The sequence below is a fragment of the Piliocolobus tephrosceles genome, chromosome 8 (genome assembly GCF_002776525.5).
Source record: "Piliocolobus tephrosceles isolate RC106 chromosome 8, ASM277652v3, whole genome shotgun sequence".
Classification (NCBI taxonomy): Eukaryota; Metazoa; Chordata; class Mammalia; order Primates; family Cercopithecidae; genus Piliocolobus; species Piliocolobus tephrosceles.
In genome coordinates, this window is record NC_045441.1 from 108539061 (window position 1) to 108561440 (window position 22380).

At 32.6% G+C, this 22380-nt stretch overlaps 1 protein-coding gene across 10 annotated transcripts in view; it reads right to left on the reverse strand.

Moving 5' to 3' along the window:
• Window positions 1-474: 474 nt before the first annotated feature.
• TFEC (transcription factor EC) overlaps window positions 475-22380 on the reverse strand; it is a 211717-nt gene continuing 189811 nt past the window's right edge. For all 10 annotated transcript variants that reach the window (XM_023228223.1, XM_023228219.1, XM_023228220.1 and 7 more), the window contains 5 exons: window positions 13153-13267; window positions 11073-11129; window positions 8400-8475; window positions 2405-2552; window positions 475-1458 (listed from right to left, as the gene is read on the reverse strand). In XM_023228223.1, the coding sequence (XP_023083991.1) occupies window positions 1078-1458; window positions 2405-2552; window positions 8400-8475; window positions 11073-11129; window positions 13153-13267 (777 nt within the window). In that variant the 3' untranslated portion in view covers window positions 475-1077. The remainder of the gene's footprint in view (window positions 1459-2404; window positions 2553-8399; window positions 8476-11072; window positions 11130-13152; window positions 13268-22380) is intronic.

The window sequence follows — 22380 nt, forward strand, 5'->3', positions numbered from 1 at the left end:
AAGGAATAGTTTCTGTTTTAATAATTATTTTGCCAATTGGCAATTTGATTTTCAATATTTTATCCATTTGGAGCAAAACCAAATCAAAAACTAATTGATTTCTGTCCAATACTGGACATGATGAAGAGTTTTAAGTACCTGAAAACTGTCCTTGTAGGGGCACTTTTTATATTTTATTTATTAAAATTGGTGGTCTGACATCTCTTCTTAATAAAGAAAAGAGAATTTGGAATGTGATTCTGATGCATTCAGAAGAATGAAGAAAACAAAAGAACATGTACTACCTGAATTATGTGCATACTTGTGGGTGTATGTTTGTGTGAAGGGATACAATTCTGGTCCATATTCCTGAGGAAAATATTGAATGTGTTCCTTTTCCTGAACAGAGTCTGGAGATATAAATATGCATGGATGCTTTTAGAATTAGTGTAATTGAACCAACTAAAGAAATGAGGATCTAATTTTAGTAACCAATGTTTTTATAAGTCATCCATATTTTATTGTGGAAAATTCTCACATTTATTGTAGATTTGCTTTTCAACCACAAGTGACAGATAATCTATTATATCATTATTTCTCCTATAAAGTTTGAACTTTAGACATATCTACTAGACAATGGAGAAAGGCAATGACCACCTGATATGCTGATCTTGATTCTTGAAGACTGATGTAAAAGTTAAAGAGAAGATGGAAATGAATAACTAAGAGACTGTTTGTATATTTCAGTCATTTTACACTTCGCAGTCATTAGTTCCAGTAGTACACCACCAAGCTGCTGCTTTTAAAGCATCAGTAAAGAGCTATTTCTTATGCTGTACCTCTTTCCAGTAAAACAGAATTTAAGTGGATTTGGACTCTGTAGTCAAAGAAGAAAACACCTTTTTTCCACCCTCAATAATTCATTAACACCATGATTTTTCTTCCTGCGAATTCTTCTGTTGCTTCTATCAGTTTTTCATGAACACCACATTCCTTTAGGAAAAAAATAAGCCAAAGCAACATATGAAACACAGAGCATAATTGCGTAGCACCAGCATAGAACTGCTTTCCAGTTGATGAATTGGGTCTGTTTATTTCTTATAATTCATCACCATCATCTGAGCTAAAGCTACTTCTCCTACTGCTCTCTTTGGAAACTGCAGGGGAAGTGGCAGATAGCAGAGGATCTGTTCCAAATGGAGAAATTGTGTCATCCAATAGCATGCCATCCAATCTTTGTTCCTCTTTCAATGCGGCACTAAATGATAAATCTGTGAAGTACGACAAAGGATCAGAAAAGGCTATAGCTTGATCACAGAGCTCAGGGGTTGGCCCCTGAGACACAGTCAGTTGTTGGCAATAGTCTACTGAATTCTGCTCAGGATGGCTCTGCTGTTTGGTGACATGAGCACCTAAATCAACCGTGCCAAGTGAAGCCAGGGTTGGCAGACCATGAGTACGAGCCTGAATTTCTAGTTCCTGTAATTTCAAACGAGAATCATTAAATAACATCTTTGAAATTGGATTTAACAGTAGAGAATAAGCCAGACATAGAATCAAAATATTAACAAGCATTTAAAATGAAGAATAATGCAATGCAAATTATGAATAATCTTCGCAAATAATGAAATTGATACATTTCTGATGTCTGAAAAATAACTCTGAGAAAATTATTCAGACTTTTTTTAAGTTTGGTCTCATTGTTCTACAAAGGAATTTATGACTGATGATAGTTCCACAGTGGCTCAGACTACAATACAGCCATTTGGAGACAGCAGAAAGTCATCTATTTATTCTTCCTGATTAATTTCTCACCATAAATGCAGGACCTTTTCATGGAAACAGTAAATGCTTTACCTGGTGCTAAGCATACTCATATTTTTAAAAAATCTTGAGAGTTATAAAAGCCCATGTTTTGATATTTTGGATTATATGAACAGATGAGAAGTGACTCAATATAAACTGGCACAACACTCCTTGAGGCAATGAAAACCATAGCAATGTTGGGAAAGAAATGAACGAAGGAGGGGAGAATTTAATGTCCAATATAATCTAGAGAAACAAGCATTCTACTTAGTATTATTATTTGATTGGGATAATAATGTGTGCATTTATGAAATGTGTTATATTTTATGCATTTTGTAATTTGTTGTTGTCATATATATGTGTATATATACACACACACACATATATACACATATGTATATATACATATATACATTTTCAGCTATCTTGATCCTGGATTTCTAGTCAAAACCTAATTGAAACAATCCAATTCACGAACTTCTAAAAAGCAGTAAAATTATCCTTCAAAAAGAAAAATAATTGTTAATAAGAGAAAAAATAAATGAGACCAATGAAGAAAACTGATGACAGCTGAGTCATATGTAAGCTATGTGGCTCATGGCAACATTCTTATAAAAACCTGAATCCGAAGTAGAAGTCGCCTGTTAGCCTGTTCTAATTTCTTCTGTCTGTGTTCTAATTCTCGGGCTCTCTGTTGTTCTTTTTGTAGCCACTTGATGTACTCCACTGATGCTTTGAGAATGGTTCCTTTGTTCCAGCGCATATCACTGTAGAACGGGGAGATAACCTTTTCACAATTGTGCGTGTCAGCAGAATTCATAAGAACTTACAAAATCTTTTACATTAATATGAAATAATGATTTACATGACTATTATTCACTCTTAGATATTATTGCTTCTGAATAGAAATTTTAATAGAATAGTTAAGAAGCCCTTATATAGTAAAATTAATCCCAGAATGAAAATAAGTGTCAAAAGAAAGTAATAAAGTGACTTTTTGTGGGAGAGCTAAATGCAATATCATGATTCTACCATTACAGTTTTTATATTTTTAGTGAAAATTGCTTTTATTATTAACTCCAAGATTAAAATCTATGTGCAGTATTTCTGCATTAATGAACTAGGAAATGTACATTACTGAGGACTTAAGCCTAAGTTTTTTAAGATCATTTCAAATGTAGCAATCTTTTAACCTACTTTCTAATAAGGTTGTTTTTATGTTTCTAAGAAAAAAATAAGGTCCCTCCTGAATGGTGATCCTGAGCAATTGTGAAACAAATCAGACCCTGGCAATGTCACTTTATGTAATAGAGCAAACTTTCTAAAACCATTCAGCCATTTTTTCTGTACAAACATCATCAAAACTTTTTAAAAGCTTGATATGAGTAGCTGTTTTTAAATACATTTAAGATAAGTAAATATAATTAAACATTACTGGATAACTTTTTAGGCTTTAGCATAGAAGAAATCATTTCATTAAAACTTACTTTTTAAGACAGAAGGAATTAAAGATATGACATTGTGGAAGAGGCTACTGATTTTGATATCTGAAAATATACATTAATGAATGTAATACTGCATGAGAAATAATAATATGTTTGGAGAATGAGTCCAAACTAATTGCTAAGTGTTAATCAGAGTTGTTGGAAAACCTGGATGCATTTTTGATTTAGAGTCACAAGATGTTTTCAATATAGCGTAAAGCACACAGGTAGGGAAATATAACATTTTTCTACATATATTTTTGGTGATGAGACAGTGCCATTAGCAGTAAAATATTAAAAGAGACATTTTTCTACTAGCAGGTGAAAATGCTTACTGGACCCTGGATAAGAGCTCTGTTCTACTGCAGTGCACCAAAACATTGTCAATGGACATCGCAAGTTTGAAAATGCTTTGTCCTTTCTTTAAGGCTATAATGGCTGTTGGTCTCACTCCACTCACAGGGGGTGAGGGGAATGGTTGGGATGGTGGTGGCGGGAAGGGTGGGGAGAGACAGGCTATCTTTGGTGTTAAACCAAGTATCTGTAACTGAATCGTGTAATGGACTCTAAACTAAAATTTAGGTAGTAGCAAAAGCCTTATGGACCCTTATTTTGTGTCATTTTTTTCCATTGGGAAGAAAAACTTGAGGACAGAGAAATATGTAAAAAAAAAAAAAAAAAAAAGATAACCCTAGACAACTTTGAAGTTTAAAGTACTATTTAGTTCAAAAACAAATCTTCAAAATGGTGGTAGAGAAAACACAATGAGCCTCCCTTCAATTTGTACCTGATGTCACTTACAATACGTTTTTTAAGTGCCTCTATTTTAAAGACATTTTAATGCACAAGGTTCTTTCTTAATTTATTTTTTAATCACTAAAGAGACTTTTGCCTCTCTCCCAAAACAATTTCAGCAAAGGGGCATTATAAATATTATATAAGGTGGTACCACATAAACACAGACACACCAATAAAGGCATGGCTAAAGAATAAGTGTTGACTGTTGATGCTGGCCTTTCATTTTCTGCACAACAATTTTTTAAGATCTTAAAACTTTGGTGGATTGAAAGCCTGAATGCATTTACAGTCAGAGCAGATAATACAAATGTATAAATTGGAGTAAGTAAGGAATGCTGCCAGGCAAAGCTATGGAAAATTTACAATGTGTTGTTATCTGAAGAGTGCACATCCACTTAAAAGCATTAAAAAATAATTTTAAAAAGATTTTAAAAAAGAAAGAAAAAAATACTATGACAGGTCTGAATTTTTAAAAATTATTTATTTATTTATTTATTTATTTATTTATTTATTTATTTATTTATTTTTTGGCTTCAACATTTTGTGACTCCTGACTTAGAAAGCTTTGTCAGGTCTCATATGCTATGCCAACTATCATTCTTACACAAAAGCAGGAGGAATTTGGTTGTAGAGGGGAGGAAAGATAAAGTAAAAAAACTTCAAACTACTTAGAAAACTTTTTAAAGTGCAAAAACAAGAGTAATAGAGTAATTAATGATCTAATAATATTTTTAAATTTCTACTCATGTAATTTTTGTAAACATGGCTCACAAAAACACATACAGACAAAAGTGTTTCCAAGAAAGCCAAAGAGGACAACTACTACATGTTGTAGAAGCTCTTCACTCTTTCTCTTTGATTGTTATTTTTGCTGCAGTTTTGTTTTTTTAACACTGGTCAAGAGATTGTCATTGCCCGGTCGTGTTTTTTTTCATGTAATTTTCTCAACCTATACTTCTCAATTACAGCTATTCTCTATATTACTTTTCCTTCTGACCTCACCATTATGACCTGCAAAGAAATGGAACTTTCTGAATGTTTTGATACATAAAAATAAAAACTTCATAGAATTCAAAGTATCTTCAGGTATTAACTTTTATTTCCTAAGCCAACTCCAAAATATCTTCCAATCATGAGCTAGAAAGGTACTCAAAGGTCAACCATGCCACAGTTGCTGCCATTTGCCCAAGAGTGTATGGGGTTTAGGAGATAAGCCCCAGGTTTCCTCACTCAGTTCAGTACTCCTTCTGCCAACTGTGGCTTTCCCACCTTTCAAATGCATCTGCCACAAGAAATATGTTTTACATAGTGACTTGAGTGACTTGGCACACTCTTAGAATATAAAATTGCAACAAAGATTTCACAGAGCTTTTCTATTCTCTTTACATGTAATACTCTCATATTTTCAATGCTATTCTTCCTTGTTTGTTTAAAATGCAACATTTGTCTCATTTGAGTGATTCCATGACCCATTAATAGGTATGGCACATAATTTGAAATATCTCATACTAGACAATTGTATACTTTAATGTACTTTTTATTTTTAAAAACTGTTCTTAGTCATTTTAATGGTTGTAGTCACCTGTTCAACAAGTTATTCAAAAATTTGTTAAACTCAAACTAAAATCTTGTATCTTTTTTTTTTCAGATCCACTGTTTGTTAATTTTCTCATTGTCATAACATAATAATGTCATATCTTCTTTCCTTTTCTCACCCTCAAAGTAAATTTGCCTCCTCTATGCTACCCTTCCCTTTCCCCAGCATTCTTGTTTCCTGTGACTTTCAGATCATCCCTAATAACATTTGAAAATGTGACAAATGGATCCAAAATAATTTTGTCACGTTAGACGAGTATTCCTTAGTCCATGGAGCCAGACCGTGGTTCTCAGGTAAAGTCCATTTTAAGAGGATATGCTCTGGATTCAACCATGGGACCCTCATTGCTAAACCCTAAAAAGGGACACGGGAGTAACAGGTCAGGCCACAGCAAGCCAAGGAATAAAATATATTTAAACAGAATTGGTACTGAGATTTTTGGAATGCCACACATTTCAATGAAGTGTCTTCTCTACCTGTGATATACAGAAAGATCCACGTATAGACGTACTCAACATCTAATTAATGTGTTTTCCATTAGACTCCAAGTAAATGTTATTTCCTACATACAACATAATAGAATTAAAACAAATAATAACCCTTCTTTCTGAGATTCGTAAGGAAGAGAAAAACAATGCTTGCAATGCGGTTTTCTCAATTCTGGTCTCTTTTAGATACGAGTCTATAGTAAATTGAATTTTCATATTCCAGACTAAGGGTAGACAAACTATAGCCCATAGCTTATTTTTGTCAATACATTTCACTGGATGCGGTCAAGCTCATTCATTCACATGTTGTCTGTGTCTGCTTTCGTGCTACAATGCCAGAGTTAAATAATTGTGACAAAGACTTTCGTGTAGCCCACAAAGCTTGAAATATTTACTATCTGGCCCTTTACAAAAAATGCTTACCATCCCATGTTCTAGAAAATGAATTAGAACTAGAAAGGAGTCTTTAGATAAAGTTTTTATTAAAATTTGGAGTAATAATCTCTCATAAAACTTTATAACTTGCAAACTATTCCCATATACCTTATTTGATTTTATTTTTATAAAAACACAGGCATATAGGGAAGACAAGTGTTTTCTTTAGCTAACAGAGTCACATGTTTAGATACTTTAAAAGATTTGAAGAGTTTGGAGTAGAGTCTAAATTAGACCTGCGCTCTTCAGCCCTAAATATCTTCGCAGTCTAATATGTACATAAGGACAAATATTGCATTCCCTTTTCTAACGAATTGTTGAATTGTCCAAGTAAATAAGCAAATTCGAATTTAGAGAAAAAGTGCTTCAAATCTCACAAACATAACTTTTTTTGTGGGGGTAGGTGCAGCATCTTATTCTATCACCCAGGCTGGAATGCAGTGGTGCGATCATGGCTCACTTCAGCCTTGAAATCCTGGGTTCAAGCGATCCCTGTGTCTCAGCCTCCTGGGTAGCTTGGAGTACAGGTTCATGCTACCATGCCCAGCTTGCTCTTTCTTTCTCTTTCTTTCTCTCCCCTTCCCTTCCCTTCCCTTTCCTCCCGTCCTCTCCCCTCCCCTCCCCTCCCCTCCTCTCCTCTCCCTTCCCCTCCCTTCCTCTCCCTTCCCTTTCCTTTCTTTTCCTTCTTGCTTGCTTTCTCTTTAGAGGTGGGATTGCACCCAGACTGATGTTGAACTTCCCGGCCTCAAACAATCTTCCTGTTTGGCCCTCCCAAAGTACTGGGATTATAGGCATGAGACAATGTGCCTGGCACACAAGTATGACTTTATCAAACATGATCATTTCTGGATAATGAATAATATCCAGTATTTGGAGAAAAAAACGTTCTCAGTTTTAAGGAAATAGTTTCAAATCATTATTAATGCGACAGATTCCATGTTTTCACTTTTCTTTTTTTTTTTTTTTTTTTTTTTTTTTTTTTGAGACACAGTCTCGCTCTGTTGCCCAGGCTAGAGTGCAGGGGCATGATCTCAGCTGACCACAACCTCTGCCCCCTGGGTTCAAGGGATTCTCCCACCTCAGCCTCCTGAGTAGCTGGGATTACAGGCATGCACCACCATGCCAGACTAATTTTTGTATTTTTACTAGAGACGGAGTTTCACCATGTTGGCCAGGATGGTCTTACACTTCTGACCTCAAGTGATCCGCCCACCTCGGCCTCCCAAAGTGCTGGGATTACAGGTATTCTCATTTTTAAAGAAACATTCAATATTTTAACTTAACACTTTATTTCTCAATATTTACAAGAGTAAGTAATTTGTTTGATGGACATTTTGTGCATACAGCACAAAGCCTGGTCAGCATCAATCAATATGCTTTTACAATTCCATTTGTCACTTGTGTGTCTCCAAAATTTGGGGACCTTAATTCTATTTTCACTTGCATGCAAATTTTAAATTGGGAGAATTGTCATACTCATAAAAATTGAATATACCAGTCCATATCATAAATAATATTTGATATTATCACTAAATTTGACAATATTGTCACCTTACAGAAAGACTCACTATGACTTGAGGAGAAATAACTTATTTACACCTTATAGCTCAAACAGACAACTCTTGTAACAGCCTTGATGCTCAATAACAATCAGCCTGGAATAGACATTTTAAAATGAGCCCGGCAATAGCCTTATTTTTGTCATAAGCTGCTTAGTTTCCTAGTCATTGGTTCTCCTCCCTTCTTCCCTCCCATTCATTTTTGGGGGTCTTTAAATTATAACATTATTATAGAAATGATTGTTGAACTCACGGATCATTAGACTTTGGAATAAGAGTGCCAAGCTCCTTGATTCGGTAATTAATATTATACCTTCTTCTTCTTTCAACTATTAAAGAAGAAACATTATTGATTATTCTCATTAATGCACAGTTCACTTTTGGTCAGCTGTAAACTTTCTTAATAATCTTTTAAAAACAATGGGCAAAAAACTTTCCATTTAGTCAAATGATAATATTTCTCAAGAATAAAATAAAAATTCTTTATTCTAAAAGTAAAAATTTCAATATTAGAATTATAAATATACAATTTACACTGTTTTAAAAACATTTTGTCACTAAATATTTTTTAAAATTCTTTAAAATACTATAATATTCATAATGAAATGTGTGCATATATTCATATGTATATCTGTTTGATTATTTCATACATTGACAATTTGTCAATCCATCAAGATTGTAATCATTTGAGGTCATGCAACACTCTTTGCTCTTCTCATATACTGTCCTCAAAGCCTAACAATGTTTAGCACATAGTAGGTGTGTGTATCCAAGTAGACTCTATGACCTCCTTGAGGGCAGGGACCTAACTTACTTATTTTAGTATCACCAGAGAGCTTGACATATGGGAGGTGGTAAATAAATGTATATTGATTAGACTGTAAATTTATTTTTCTATTTTAGTTTCCAATAATATATAAATAACTTGTTGTTATACTTTGGCACTCTTTAGACACACCTGGAAGGACTATTAAAACAGATTTGCACCACACACTTAAAGATTCTAATTTTAGTGTGTCCTGGAAGTAGGGGGACAAGAATGGGCAAGAATTTCTATTTCTAAGAAGTTTCACAGTGATGCTGATATTGTTTTTGTAGGGCCAATGCTTTGAAAACTACTGATATCAGCTCTTATTCAGAGACTGCTTTCTCTTTTTGCATTTCCATACATTCATTGCTTATGGCAATTTTCTGAACATCATAAATATTCAACATAAAACATGTATCTGTCAAATTTCCTGTATTACTCTTCTCTAAGAGCAGTCTTCTACTCTATATTCCTAATATCAAGAACCATAACATATACTTATATATGGTATCTTTTTCAACAGATACATTTAAACCTTTCAGGGAATTAAAGGTAGAAAAGGATATGAAGAAGAGGAAAATATATTTTTTAAATGTTGGAAAAATAACAGTTCACATTTGAGAATTATGAACTGCTACTAGAAACAAGGAAAGTCATCAGACTATGAATTGCCTTGATGAACTTACTCTACAAAGCAAAGTACATGAATGAATTTGACCTTTAGGAATAATATATTGTGATTCCTCTAAAATGAGAATATAATCGGTTCTGGTAACAGTTTATTTTCCCTCTTCACCAATCCTATTTCTCCTGTGCACATAATTCAGAAAACAGCTAAATGACACCACAAAAAACACTGACTAGAAAATAAAGGTAAAGCTAATAGAAACATATGTACACACATATAATGCATATATACATATATAGAAATGTATATATATAACATATGCATATATAAAAATAAGATTTTATTAATAATTTTATGTCAACACACAGTAACTCTTATAGGCCACACTTTTAAATACAAGATGAAGAACAACTATGAAGCAAGTTCACAGTTTTTTTTTCTCAAAATAAGGGACAGTTTTTGTCCTGTCTTGTTTATTTAAGATATTTTATTTAAATCTATCTTATGTAGAATGTCAGAACCTTCTTTTCTACTCTTCTTTGATAGTAGTCTATGAATTTTTAAATGGCTAATTATAATGAGAAATCTGGTTCCCCAATGTTGTTCATACCTAGTACTAGTTATTTGTAAAGGAGTCAAGTTTTAAGAAATTACTAAACTACTTCATGCCACGGTGGTTTCACTCTTCACAACATTTTTGACATGTTCACTCAATCCTGTCCTTAGATCCAGACAAGAGAGGCTACTACTCTGATCAATATTTAGAGGAAGCACTCTTGCCTTCTCTGGCCATGCCTCTCTCCATTCAGCAAGGCAGCCACAGGGCCAAGGGAACCCTTCTAAACTATACTCTGGGTTATCAGCACAAGCAATTTCCTCCCTATTTCCCTGAGCTCACTTCCAGAGCCTGCACAGGCCACCTGCCTAGGTCCATCCTCCTGAATAAGGAGGTGCCTGATTTCTCCATCTCATATGACCTGTTATCAAAGTCTAATTAACCCTTAGGAAGGCATGAGAGCTCTATTTGTTCCAGAGGTGGAATTCAGCACTACAACACAGCAATGCCTTTCAGATAACATATCATTAAGAAGGGAGGAGCAAATTGACACAGAAGAATGGAAACCTAGAGTTATGTTTCTTACTATTGAAATGTTGTACATTTTCAAAAGTCACTTTTATCTCTTTAAACCTTTGAATCAGTGAGTCACAACAGAATTCAAATGTAACCAAATGCACTCATCTCAGTCACAGGCAGCCTCCTTGGGAGTGAATGATCAAGGAGGGAATTCGAGATGTTTCATTTTGTGAAAATAGAGAGTTTTTCTGAGAGTTCACATTGTTAATATTTCCCAAAATAAATCGGGTTGTATGTGCAATTAATTTTGGCCATCTGACATCAAAATACTTATGGAGTATAATAAAAGACCACACACCTTAACGTCTATGCATTTCCTTTTGCATTAATTTTATATGGAAAAATATATACTCACTGAGGTTGTGGTTGTCCTTTTTTTGTCTCTCTTTTGCTAAAGCTCTAGTGTCAGTTTCTGATCAAAAGAAAAATAATAAAAACAGTGCTTAGTTCTACCTTAAAACCCCTCCAGGCAATAATTCAGAACTCCTAGGTGAAAATAAAATATTATTTGCTCTAAATGGTACAATAATAATTTTGATGCAAATATTCAGAAATTTGGAACACAGTACTCTTCAGTAAAAGGCAATAGCAAAGCTTTTAGGCTCTGGGATAATAAAAACTGAATTTCTTTTCTGGCCCTCTATTTAATAGCCATGTGATCTATTGCCACACTTCTCTGGGTTTCAGGCTCTTCATCTGTAAAATAACTATAATACAATACCTACCTTAAAATCATTGTGATAACCAAAAGAAATATAGTACACAGAAAATATAGTATTCAATTATTATTTTCAGGATTTTGAGATTCAGAAAGAAATTATTCCAATCTAAATATTTTATTAGTAATTATTGTTTCTACATCCCAAGAGTTGGAACTCCCTACATTTCTCAAATATCCATATGAAACAATTCCACACTTTCTTCCAGTAAATGGCACTTCTCTGTATGTATGGTGTGGTTGTATTTATATGACCATCAACCTCCAGGATGGCCTACAATGATTCTTAATTTGTAGTGTTCACACCTTGTAGTTCCCTCCCACATTAAATAAATAAGGCTGACCTGTGAAGCCACTAGCTTGTTATGGAAATGACTAGTATGGAATCCAAGGCTAGATAATAGGAGAAATTTTTAACTTTCACATTGGCATCTCTTTGAGCTCTAGTTGTCATGTCATGAGGACACTCAAGCAACCCTGTGAAGAGGTCCAAGTAGTCAGGAACAAAGACCACTTGCCAACAGGCAGCACTATCCTACAAGACCTTGAGTGAAACACCTTGGGAGTCCATCCTCCAGCCTCAGTCAAGTCTCGGCTGTCTGTACTTCTGGCTGACATCTTGACTACAGCCTCATAAGAGGCTCTGGTCTGAACGAATTCACTAGGCCACTCCTGGATTCTTGATGCTCAGAGACTGAATGAGATTATAAATGTTTATTATTTGAGATTATAAATATTTATTACTTCAAATTGCTAAATTTCAGGGATAATTTGTTGTTATGCAACAAAAATAATACAATAGTATTAGAGTTATAATTTTAAAAGTTAATCAAATAATACATTTTATTTAAGTGTATTTATTAAAAACTACAGTCATTATAGTCTGAATAAGATTGAGCTTTAAGAGTGGTCACGTTGTATTTATTTAAAATTTTACCATTAACTATGTAAAATTCTTAAAGACTGGTGTTTGAGCTCCAGACCAAAAGTTTATTGTAGAAATCTCAAGTGAATTGATTTACTTTATTTTTATGGAGGAACTAACACTGGACTTGTAAGTCCGGAAACCCTTATGTTGATCCAGTTCTGCCTGTAATCAGCTGTTACACCTTTGGGAAAGTAGCTCCTTTGACTCTGGGTTGATTTCCTCATTTATTTTGGAAGCACTTGACTATGCTCCTATAATTTAATTGTAACAATTTTGAAATAAACTATTAAAAACTCAGGGTTTGTTTTCAATTAAGAAAATTAAATGTGAGTCTATCACAAAATCCATAAAACAAGCTAAAAAGAAAAAAATCCAATATTTGTTTTTTGTCAGATTCTGCATACAAAGAATAGACTAATTTCTCTAATTTATTACATCACTTTGTAACCATGTTAATAAATGGCATCTATTTAATATAAAAATGAACCTATGTTAAATGAAGCTGTCTTTTATATATGTATGTATATAAGCGTGTGTGTATATATGTATATATTTATACAAAACATATGTATTTGCCCAATTTACAAAATAATGAATCAATTCAGTCAAACTATTAGTTATATTAACTTACTGCTTGATTATCATAGAAAGAAATGATGAATTTACTGTCTCTTCTTTTTCATAATTGTTTTGTTATACTTTTAAAAATCTGGTTAGCACAATATATGTCACTCATAACTTACGTCATTAATAAAAATAAAAAAGGTAAAACTATAAAAATAACACTACCTGTAATTTCTCTTTTCATTGGTAGACTACTTGGACAAGAAGCACTTGTAAGCCCCATGTTAATTGGTGAAATTCCTTGTTCATCACTATACACATCCAAAATACTTCCAGATAACTTGAGAGGGAAAAGGAAGAAAAGATTAATAAAACCTTCTGTGCTAATTGATATATTTAGTTATATATATTACATTTTCCACTTTAAATGTGGCATTTTGTTAATAATAATTTGTAATTTAAGGCATTTTGCTTTTAAACAAGACAAGAGTATGCATTAACTTTTTAAAAATGCAGCGTAAAATGCTTATGGATAAGATGCACTGAAAAAGAGTTATATGTGTTTAGACAAAAAGAGAAACCAGCTCATGTATGAAGGAAAATTCTTATTAATATTTACAAAGTTATGGAAGTTTGATCCAGCATATGATCTGGTTATAAATTGATACAATTAAAAATATTATTTTGGACAAAAACCAATATGCATCTTTGCAAAGCTGGAAAGTTCATCACATCCCACAAATTAGGTATAATGGTTGAACATTTTGGGAGTCTTCTCAATACCATCAGTGCTACCAGCACCTCACAGTCAAGAGGTGTTTTACACTGTTAATTACATGAGAAACTCTTCCCTCATTTAATGAGAAGGCACACTTTTTCTCATCGTACACTTAATGTTCTAGATTATTATAAATATCCAGCTGGTAACCAAAAGTAGTCTAAAACTACTTTTGCCTCTAGTGAATATGGGGTACATCCAATTATAGCAACACTACAATTCTTGAACTGCTTCTTGGGAACAATTTTTCAGAATACCTAAGTTGTTTTATACACAATTCAAAATTGTACCAATTCATTATTCAAAGTGTGCTATTTGATTTGATTTCCCAAGAAAATCAAATTTAAGTAATATTCATATTTCAGGTTAATACTCGTTATTCCAGAACAAGCTGCATTCACTATGCAGGATTTGAAATTTTAAGATTTTTCCACTGTGAGTATCTTTATTCTACTTCTGTGCAATAAGGAGCTGAATAAGAAGCAATTTTTTTTTCTTTCCTCAAGGACTAGGAATAAAACATATAATAAAATAATGCTTTAACAAGTCTTCATGAAGAATCATTAACTCCAATTCAATCTGAGAGAATTGATAAAATCAGACTGGAAATAAATATGAAGAAAGGACATATTATGACCAAAATTAGTTTCTGAGATAATAGTCTATTATAGTATATATAATAAATTTTGTATATACCTGAGGGGAAAAATTTGAAAATACAGTTGAAATCACATCGATTTATATGCATGTCAATAAGAACATGTTAGACTTATATGGCTCTCAGATGTATTTTTTCATAGTTTTTCATTATTAACTCTACTAGGACTCTTCACATTTATTTTATATAAACTTAATTGTAAGAGAATTTTTGCTTTATGGGTCTTGGAAGGGAGCTATAAAAGCCAGCTATTGAAGTCATCGCTATTTCTCCTCAATTTTCTCATCTGTAAAATAGGGACAAAGTTGAGCAAATTAGGCAGACAATGTGTGTTAGTATCAAATAAATACAATTATTCTTTGGAAGAAATCCAAAAAGCAGTTTTTCTAAGATATGACTCACTTAGTCATACTTTTTAAAGTGTAAATTTTCCAAGGTCATTTTTGAAAGTCCTGTTGGTTATGAGCTGAGGCATCACCAGTTTGAATTGTACATTTCCACTGTGCCTTTGAGAAGCATAATGGACACATTGAACAAAAAGGGAGTGAGGGAGACAGAACTAGGAAAAGGGCACTTTCTCTCTGAAGAGCATGAAGTCAGATAGATTTCAATGAAGAAGTGGCAAGTTGCAGAAATGTTAAGGAAGGGGCCACATTACGGATATACTGCAACAATAAAGCAAGAGGTTCCTAACTATAGCATTTCCTTGCCTCCATATTACCTGGTCAGACAGCACCCAGTGCATTATTCCTTAGAAATGGGGTTGAAATTCTGATAATGAATCTAATCCTGCTTAACTGTAGCCACATTGCATATTCTTCTGATCTTGGTTATTGTCTAATTTATGCCCTAAAGCACAATAATTAATATCCTATTTAATTTTATGCTGTAGGTACTTCTCTATTTCATGTAAACGGCTAATCATTTTTTGAATATCATTAAACAATTGAGTTCAGTTTCAAAGTGTATAATACACTTCATGTAACCTAAAGTGCGTTTTCTCCATTAAAAGGTGTAAGAGTCCAGTGTTAGTGAAAATGTACAGATTGCATTCACCTGTGAAAAAGCTCACAAAGAAAACTTGCATCAAACTTTTTGAAAGGTATAAGTTACTTACATAATAAGGTCCAAGTTTTAACTTTATTTTATAGATCAGTAGGCAAATGAATACCTATTTTATGAAGAAATATTTATTATGATATTTTTAAAAGGTTGCTTTCTCAGTAAAGCAAAATCTACGATGTGACAGTAGGCAAACATATTAACAAAAAATTCACAAACTTTAAAGACAAAAAATAAATAATTTATTATAAAATCCAGTCAACAAAGTGAGAGAGAAGGCCTGATAGAGCAGAGTCTACTTCTCTATAAGGCAATACTTCTCTCTGATAGAAAAAAGTGAACTCCTGATCTGAGAAACTGCTTTGAGGTGAGGAGTGATTGATAGTAGTTTCCTAGTATCAGAGGCTCTTCGCCTTAGATTTTATTCACATCTCCACTACTGAGGTCATAGGGACTGAAACAGACAGAGTCTAACCTTTCCACCTATATACTGCTGTCTACAATAACTAATATTTCCTGAAGAAAATGAGATAGCTGGTCAAAATATCAAAACATTTGAGGAAAATGACTATTTCAAAACTAAGGCAACAAGCAACATTATAAATAACATCAAAGGTAATTGTAATATAAAATAATAAACAAAAAACATAATGACCAAAGCGACCAAGGAGAAATAAGAGATATGAGAAACAGAACGCTTAGAAAAAAAATCCTATAGAATGGAAAAACAACATAATGAAAATGATAAAAAAGAAATAAAAGAATTGGTAAAATATAAAACCAAATTTTTAAAATAATCTCCCAGGAGGATAAGGGAAAGGACTAAGAAATAGAACATATGAAAGAACACCTAAACAATACAGGGAATAGAGTTATTAGAACTAAATTACAGACAATAGGAGTTTTAAAAAGAGAGAAAAATAATATTGGAAGAAAGACAGTAGTTTTTAAAGTGACGGAGACACATTTTTAAGAATTAATAATAATCAATGGACCACAGAGTTTGTTTTTTTCAGCTTAAGTTATCATTATTTTATTTTCATTTAAAAATCAAAGTGTTTATAGAAAGCCTAATAAGAATGACAGAAAAAGCCTACATTCAGATATATTATACTAAAATGAAACAATATACAATAATAAAGAGAAAAATCTAAAAGCCTAGAAAGATTATGTACAAAGAACAAAAGTGCAATTAATATTTTTCAATAGCAAAATTGAATGGAAAAATAAAATAAATCTGTATTTTAAAACACTGAAAGAAAAGAAAATGAAGTTTTACAGTTTTAAATGCAGCTCAAATGTCATTCACACATGAGGCCATGATAAAAAATATTCTTAGGCATACAATACTTAAGAAAGTTTATCCCACAAAGACTAACACTGGAAAAAGCTTGGGTCAGGTGCTTCAATAAGTAGAGATATTTAAAGAACATGCTCAAAAATATAAAATAAAATTGATCGAATATCTTGGTAAAGTTATTGTGGAATAAATAATGGGAGTGGATCCAAGATCAAAGATTAAGTGAAACACATAACCATGTAACTCAATCTAGATAATATCAGCATAATTGGGTTGCTGTAGCAGGGAACCCAAAGGATGTGAAAGTGGTAAGAATATATTAAGGAGAAACTTTAAAATGGGGCACAAAAATGAATTAAGACAAGAGAGCGAGTGAAAACACATCAATAATAATAATGATCTAAATAGGTCAAACTCCCTAGGTAAAGGGTTGACAGATAAAGTAAGAAAACAGGAACTAGACACAAGTATCTTACAAGAGACATATCCACACAGTAAAAGGACACATAAAGATTAAAAGTTAAAGAATGGAAAAATATACATCCAGCAAATGATATTCATGGGGAAACTGATGTAGCTATATTAATATCAGAAAAAAGGACTTTCAGGTTTAAAAATTATTAGGGATAATGAGTTACTATTCTTAAAAGGTATAACAATTACAAGCATGTGTGCTCCTAATAAAGTAACCTCCAAATATGTGAAATAAAATGTTTAGAACTACAAGGGGAAATGAATGAATATACCAAAACAGTAGAAGACTTTAACACATATCTCCCCTTTTTTGAAAAGTCAAGAAGACAAAAATAATCAGTAATGCTATAGAAGATTTGAACAATAAATGTTAAAGCTCAGCCCAATAGATAAGTATATAGTTTTACATGAAGAAATAGTGAATACAGTTTTCTTAAGTATATATGGAACATATACAAAAACTGATTAGGTGCTCAGTTAAAAGAAATCCTCAACACATCTCATAGAGTATCTGATTGCCAAAATATTTGGAAATTTTAGAAAATTGTTAAAAACTTCAAAGTTTAAGATGAAATCATACTGGAATTTTAAAATACAACAAAAATAAAATACATGTAAAAAAATGTCTGGAATATGGCCAAACAATGTTTTAAAGAAAATTCATAGCCTTAAATAATAAGTGATAAAAATAGATTCATTTTTGAATTATATAAATTAACCATCACTCTTTAAAAAATAGGGGAAAATAACTAAACAAACTCAAAGAAACTAGAACAGATAATTTAATAAAATAAGGCCATAAATCAATGAAGAACAAAACAATACAATGATAGATTCACAAAGCAAAAGTTGTTTTTGTTTGAAAAAAAATTAACAAGATTGACATGCTTCTGGCAAAACTGATTAAATGAATAACATTTCAAGTGAAAGGAGAAAGTGACTACAGTACATGTTAGATTTAAAAGGTAGTAAGTTTCTCCCCTAAGATTAGGAGCAAGATAAGGTTACCTATTTTCACTACTTCTATTCAACACAGTATTGTAAGTTTCGGTGAGAATAACTACGCAAGAAAAAATAACAAAAATTATCCATATTGGAAAGGAATAAACGAAATGATCTCTGTTAACTGTTGACATGATCTCATATTAAGAAAACCCTCCCTAAGATTCTACACTTACACACACACATGCACAAACGCACATACACATTCAAACTGTGTGCTGATTTTATGTACTGCAGCTTAGCTGAATTCATTTATTAGCTCAAAAATCAGTTGCATTTCTGCACAGGAACCATTAACAAACTGAAAAAGAAATTAAGAAAACTATTCCATTTAAATAGCATCAAAAGGAATGAAATACTTAGGAATAAATTTAACCCAAGCAGCAAAAGGCTTATACACTGAAAACTAAAAAATGCTGCTGAATAAAATGAAAGAAATCATAAATAAGTGGAAAGGCATTTTGTGTTCATGGATGAAAAGAAATAATATTGTTAACATTGCAATACTATCTAAAGCAGTCTACAACTCAATACAAATTTTATCAAATTCCAACTGCATTTTTTTAAAGAAACAGAAAAATGCATTTTAAATTCACATGAACTCTCAAGGGACCCTGCATAATCAAAACAATCTTGTGAAAGAAGGAAGGTGGAGCATTCACACTTTCAGATTTCAAAACTTATTACGAGGCTGCAGTAATCTAAGTCTGTGCTAGCGTGAGTCTGGCAATAAGACACATCGACCTAGGGAGTATAATAGCAAGTCCAGAAATAAACTCTCTATGTTACAGTCAAATGATTTTTGACAAAGGTGCCAAGACCACTCAGTGGGGAAAGGAATTCTTTTCAACAAATGGTGTTGGGAAAACTGGCTATCATCATGCAAAAGAATAAAGTTAGATGTTTATCTAACATTATATACAAAAATTAACTCAAAATGGATCAAATACATAAACATAAGAAAAAAATCTATAAAACCACCCACACAATGGGAGAAGCTACTAGCAGATCATGTATTTCTTAAGAGATTAAGATCCAGAATATATACATAAAAATAAATCTTCAACTCAACAACAAAAACAAACAACCCAATTTTATTTATTTATTTTATTCTACTTTAAGTTCTAGGGTACATGTGCACAAAGTGTAGGTTTGTTACATCAGTAAACATGTACCATCTTGGTTTGCTGCACCCATAAACTCGTCATTTACATTAGGTATTTCTCCTAATGCTATCCCTCCCACAGTCCCTCACACCCCAACCAGCCCTGGTGTGTGATATACCCCACCCTGTGTCCATGTGATCTCATTGTTCAACTCCCACTTCTGAGTGAGAACATGCAGTGTTTGGTTTTCTGTCCTTGTGATAGTTTGTTTAAAATGATGACAACCCAATTTTAAAAATGGGCAAAAGACTTAAATAGACATTTCTCCAATGAAGATGTATACAAATGGCCAATAAGCACATGAAAAGATGCCCAACATCACTAGTCATTAGGAAATTGTAAATCAAAGCTACCGTGTAATACTTCAGTCTCATTAGGATGGCTAATATCAAAAGAAAAACTGAGGAATGCTGGTGGGAATGTGAAATGGTGCAGCCATTGTGGAAAGCAGTATGGAGGTTCCTCAAAAGTTAAGTGTAGTATTAACATATGATCCAGTAATTTCTCTTCTAAGTGTATATCCAAAAGAATTGAAAGCAGGGACTTAAACAGATAATTGTACACCAGTGTTCATATTAGCATTATTTGCAATAGTCAAATGCCCATCAACAGATGAATAGATCAATAAAATGTAGTGTATACACATAATGGAATAGTACTCAAGCTTAAAAAGGAATGAAATTCTGATGAATGCTACAACATGGGTGAAACTTGAAAAAATTATGCTAAGTGAAATAAGCCAAGCACAATAGGATATATATTGTATTATTTTACTTATACGAGGTACCTAGAATAGTGAAATTCATAGAGACAGAAAGTGGACCAAAAGTTATCAGGGGCTGGAAATAAGTAGATAAGGGGAGCTATTGCTTAATGAGTACAGAGTTTTTGTTTGGGATAATGATAAAGTTTAGGAAATGGATAGTTGTGATGGTTACACATTATGAATGTACTTAATGCCTTTGAACTGTACACTTAAAAATGGTTAGAATGGTAAATTTTATGTTATATATATTTTACGCCAATATAAAAACATAATGGGATATACTACCAACAGGGAGCCATATAAGGTTGCCTATTTTCACTGCTTCTATTCAGCATAGTATTGTAAGTTTTAGCCAGAATAATTACGCAAAAAAAAAAGTAACAAAAGGTACCCACTTTGGAAATAAATAAGTGAAATGATCTATATTCACAGTTGACAAGATTTGCCATTGATTGTAAATGCTTAGACAAAATGCAAAATTTTCTAGAAAAATATTACTTAGTAAACATAATTACTGACTGAAGAAGGAATTAATAGTGGTAATCGTATTATGATTACTGAAGAATCAAAACAAACTTTAAACATACTTCACAAGGAAAATATCTGAACTAGATAGTTTTATGGGGAAAAGTATCATATTTTCAAGAAATATATCATGCCATTTTGTAAAAATGCTTCCAAGATGTAATATTTCCTACCTACAAAAATTCTACCACAGTAATAGTTTCCTAAAGGGAATTTTTCCTACCTATTCAGGCTTAGATATTCTGATTCTCTTCATCAAATTTGTTACTCTTAATCTCCTACTCTACTACTGTGTAAAGATGCTGATTTAATTACATGTAGAATGATTGTATACAAAATTGTGAAACACTATTTACCATATCTCCTTACCCTCTAAATGGAATGCTTAAGGATCAAAGTTTCCATTATGCATTTGCTTACTGTTAGGATAAGGAATCGTGTGCGTTTGTCTCATATTTTATCAAAATGGCACTATTTTATTTTACTTTATTTTATTTTATTTTATTTTATTTTATTTTATTTTATTTTATTTTATTTTATTTTGTTGAAGTTACTAAAGTCTCCAAATTGCAATTTTAAGTCTGGAAGAAAAGACAGTGAAACTTTTATTCAAATTTAGTGCATTGGCAACATGTTTTTGAGACAATACATGTTTTCATAACCCTAGAAAAATATAGCTTTGTGTTTGTTTAAAATCAGTGCTGCCCTATAAGAAACTAAAATCTGGGTCCAAAATTATTGTAGAAACATCTAAATAAAATTAACCTCTGAAAATGTATTTCTTCATCTCTCTCAATTAACTACCACTACCCCTCCCAGACTAACTCATAGTTTAAAAATACAACTTCCTTCTGCTTTCTCCCAGTCAAAAAATCTGAAATCTAAAATCTTTCTGCCTTAACTCATGTATTAAGCCCAAAGTCTTGTATTTAGTTTTCAAAATCTTGCTGCATGGCCCCACTCTCTCCATTTGACATTATTTCCCACCACTCTCAAGATGAAAGATTTCTTACCACCACATGTAAACATACTGTGCCCGTATGGGGCTCTCAACAGTAGACTTCAAACCCTAGCAGGAGGGAGGGTGTGAGGGAGAAGAAGGTTACTGCGAAGAATCTGTGAATTTATATATGGGGAATTTTTTTAAGAAGATAATAAAATACAAGCAGGATCCTAACATATGTGCTCTATCATCGACGGCTGAGTATTTATTATATATCAGGTATTAAACCAAGCATGTTTCATCATAATAATTTAAATAACAATATCTCAAGTAATCTTTATAACAACTCTAGTAAGTATAATTGTCATTTTAAACATAAAATAATTAAAGCTCTAATAAATGAAATAATCATTTTATGATCATACAGCTTTACAAAGAAGTAGAGAGCTTGGATTCAAACCCAGGAATGTCTAACACAAGGTCTGGATTCTTTATTATCTACCCTATAGGTAGAAGGGCCCTTGCCTTTAAAATTTTTATTCTTAAGTGTTTTGAGTACTAAAAAAAGTTACAAGGCATTGGATTTAATTTTTCTCAGTTTTATTCTTTTCCACTGCTGTTTTCCGCACTACCAATGTCCCCATTCCTTCAATAAGCATCCAAATCTAAGGCTCAACTTTGGGTAAGCCCTCTCCAGCACTCTTCCTCAGGCCAGCTTGGTTTATTTTTCCTTTCACCCTAATAATATGGAGCTAACAAACTTGCAATACATTTTCTAA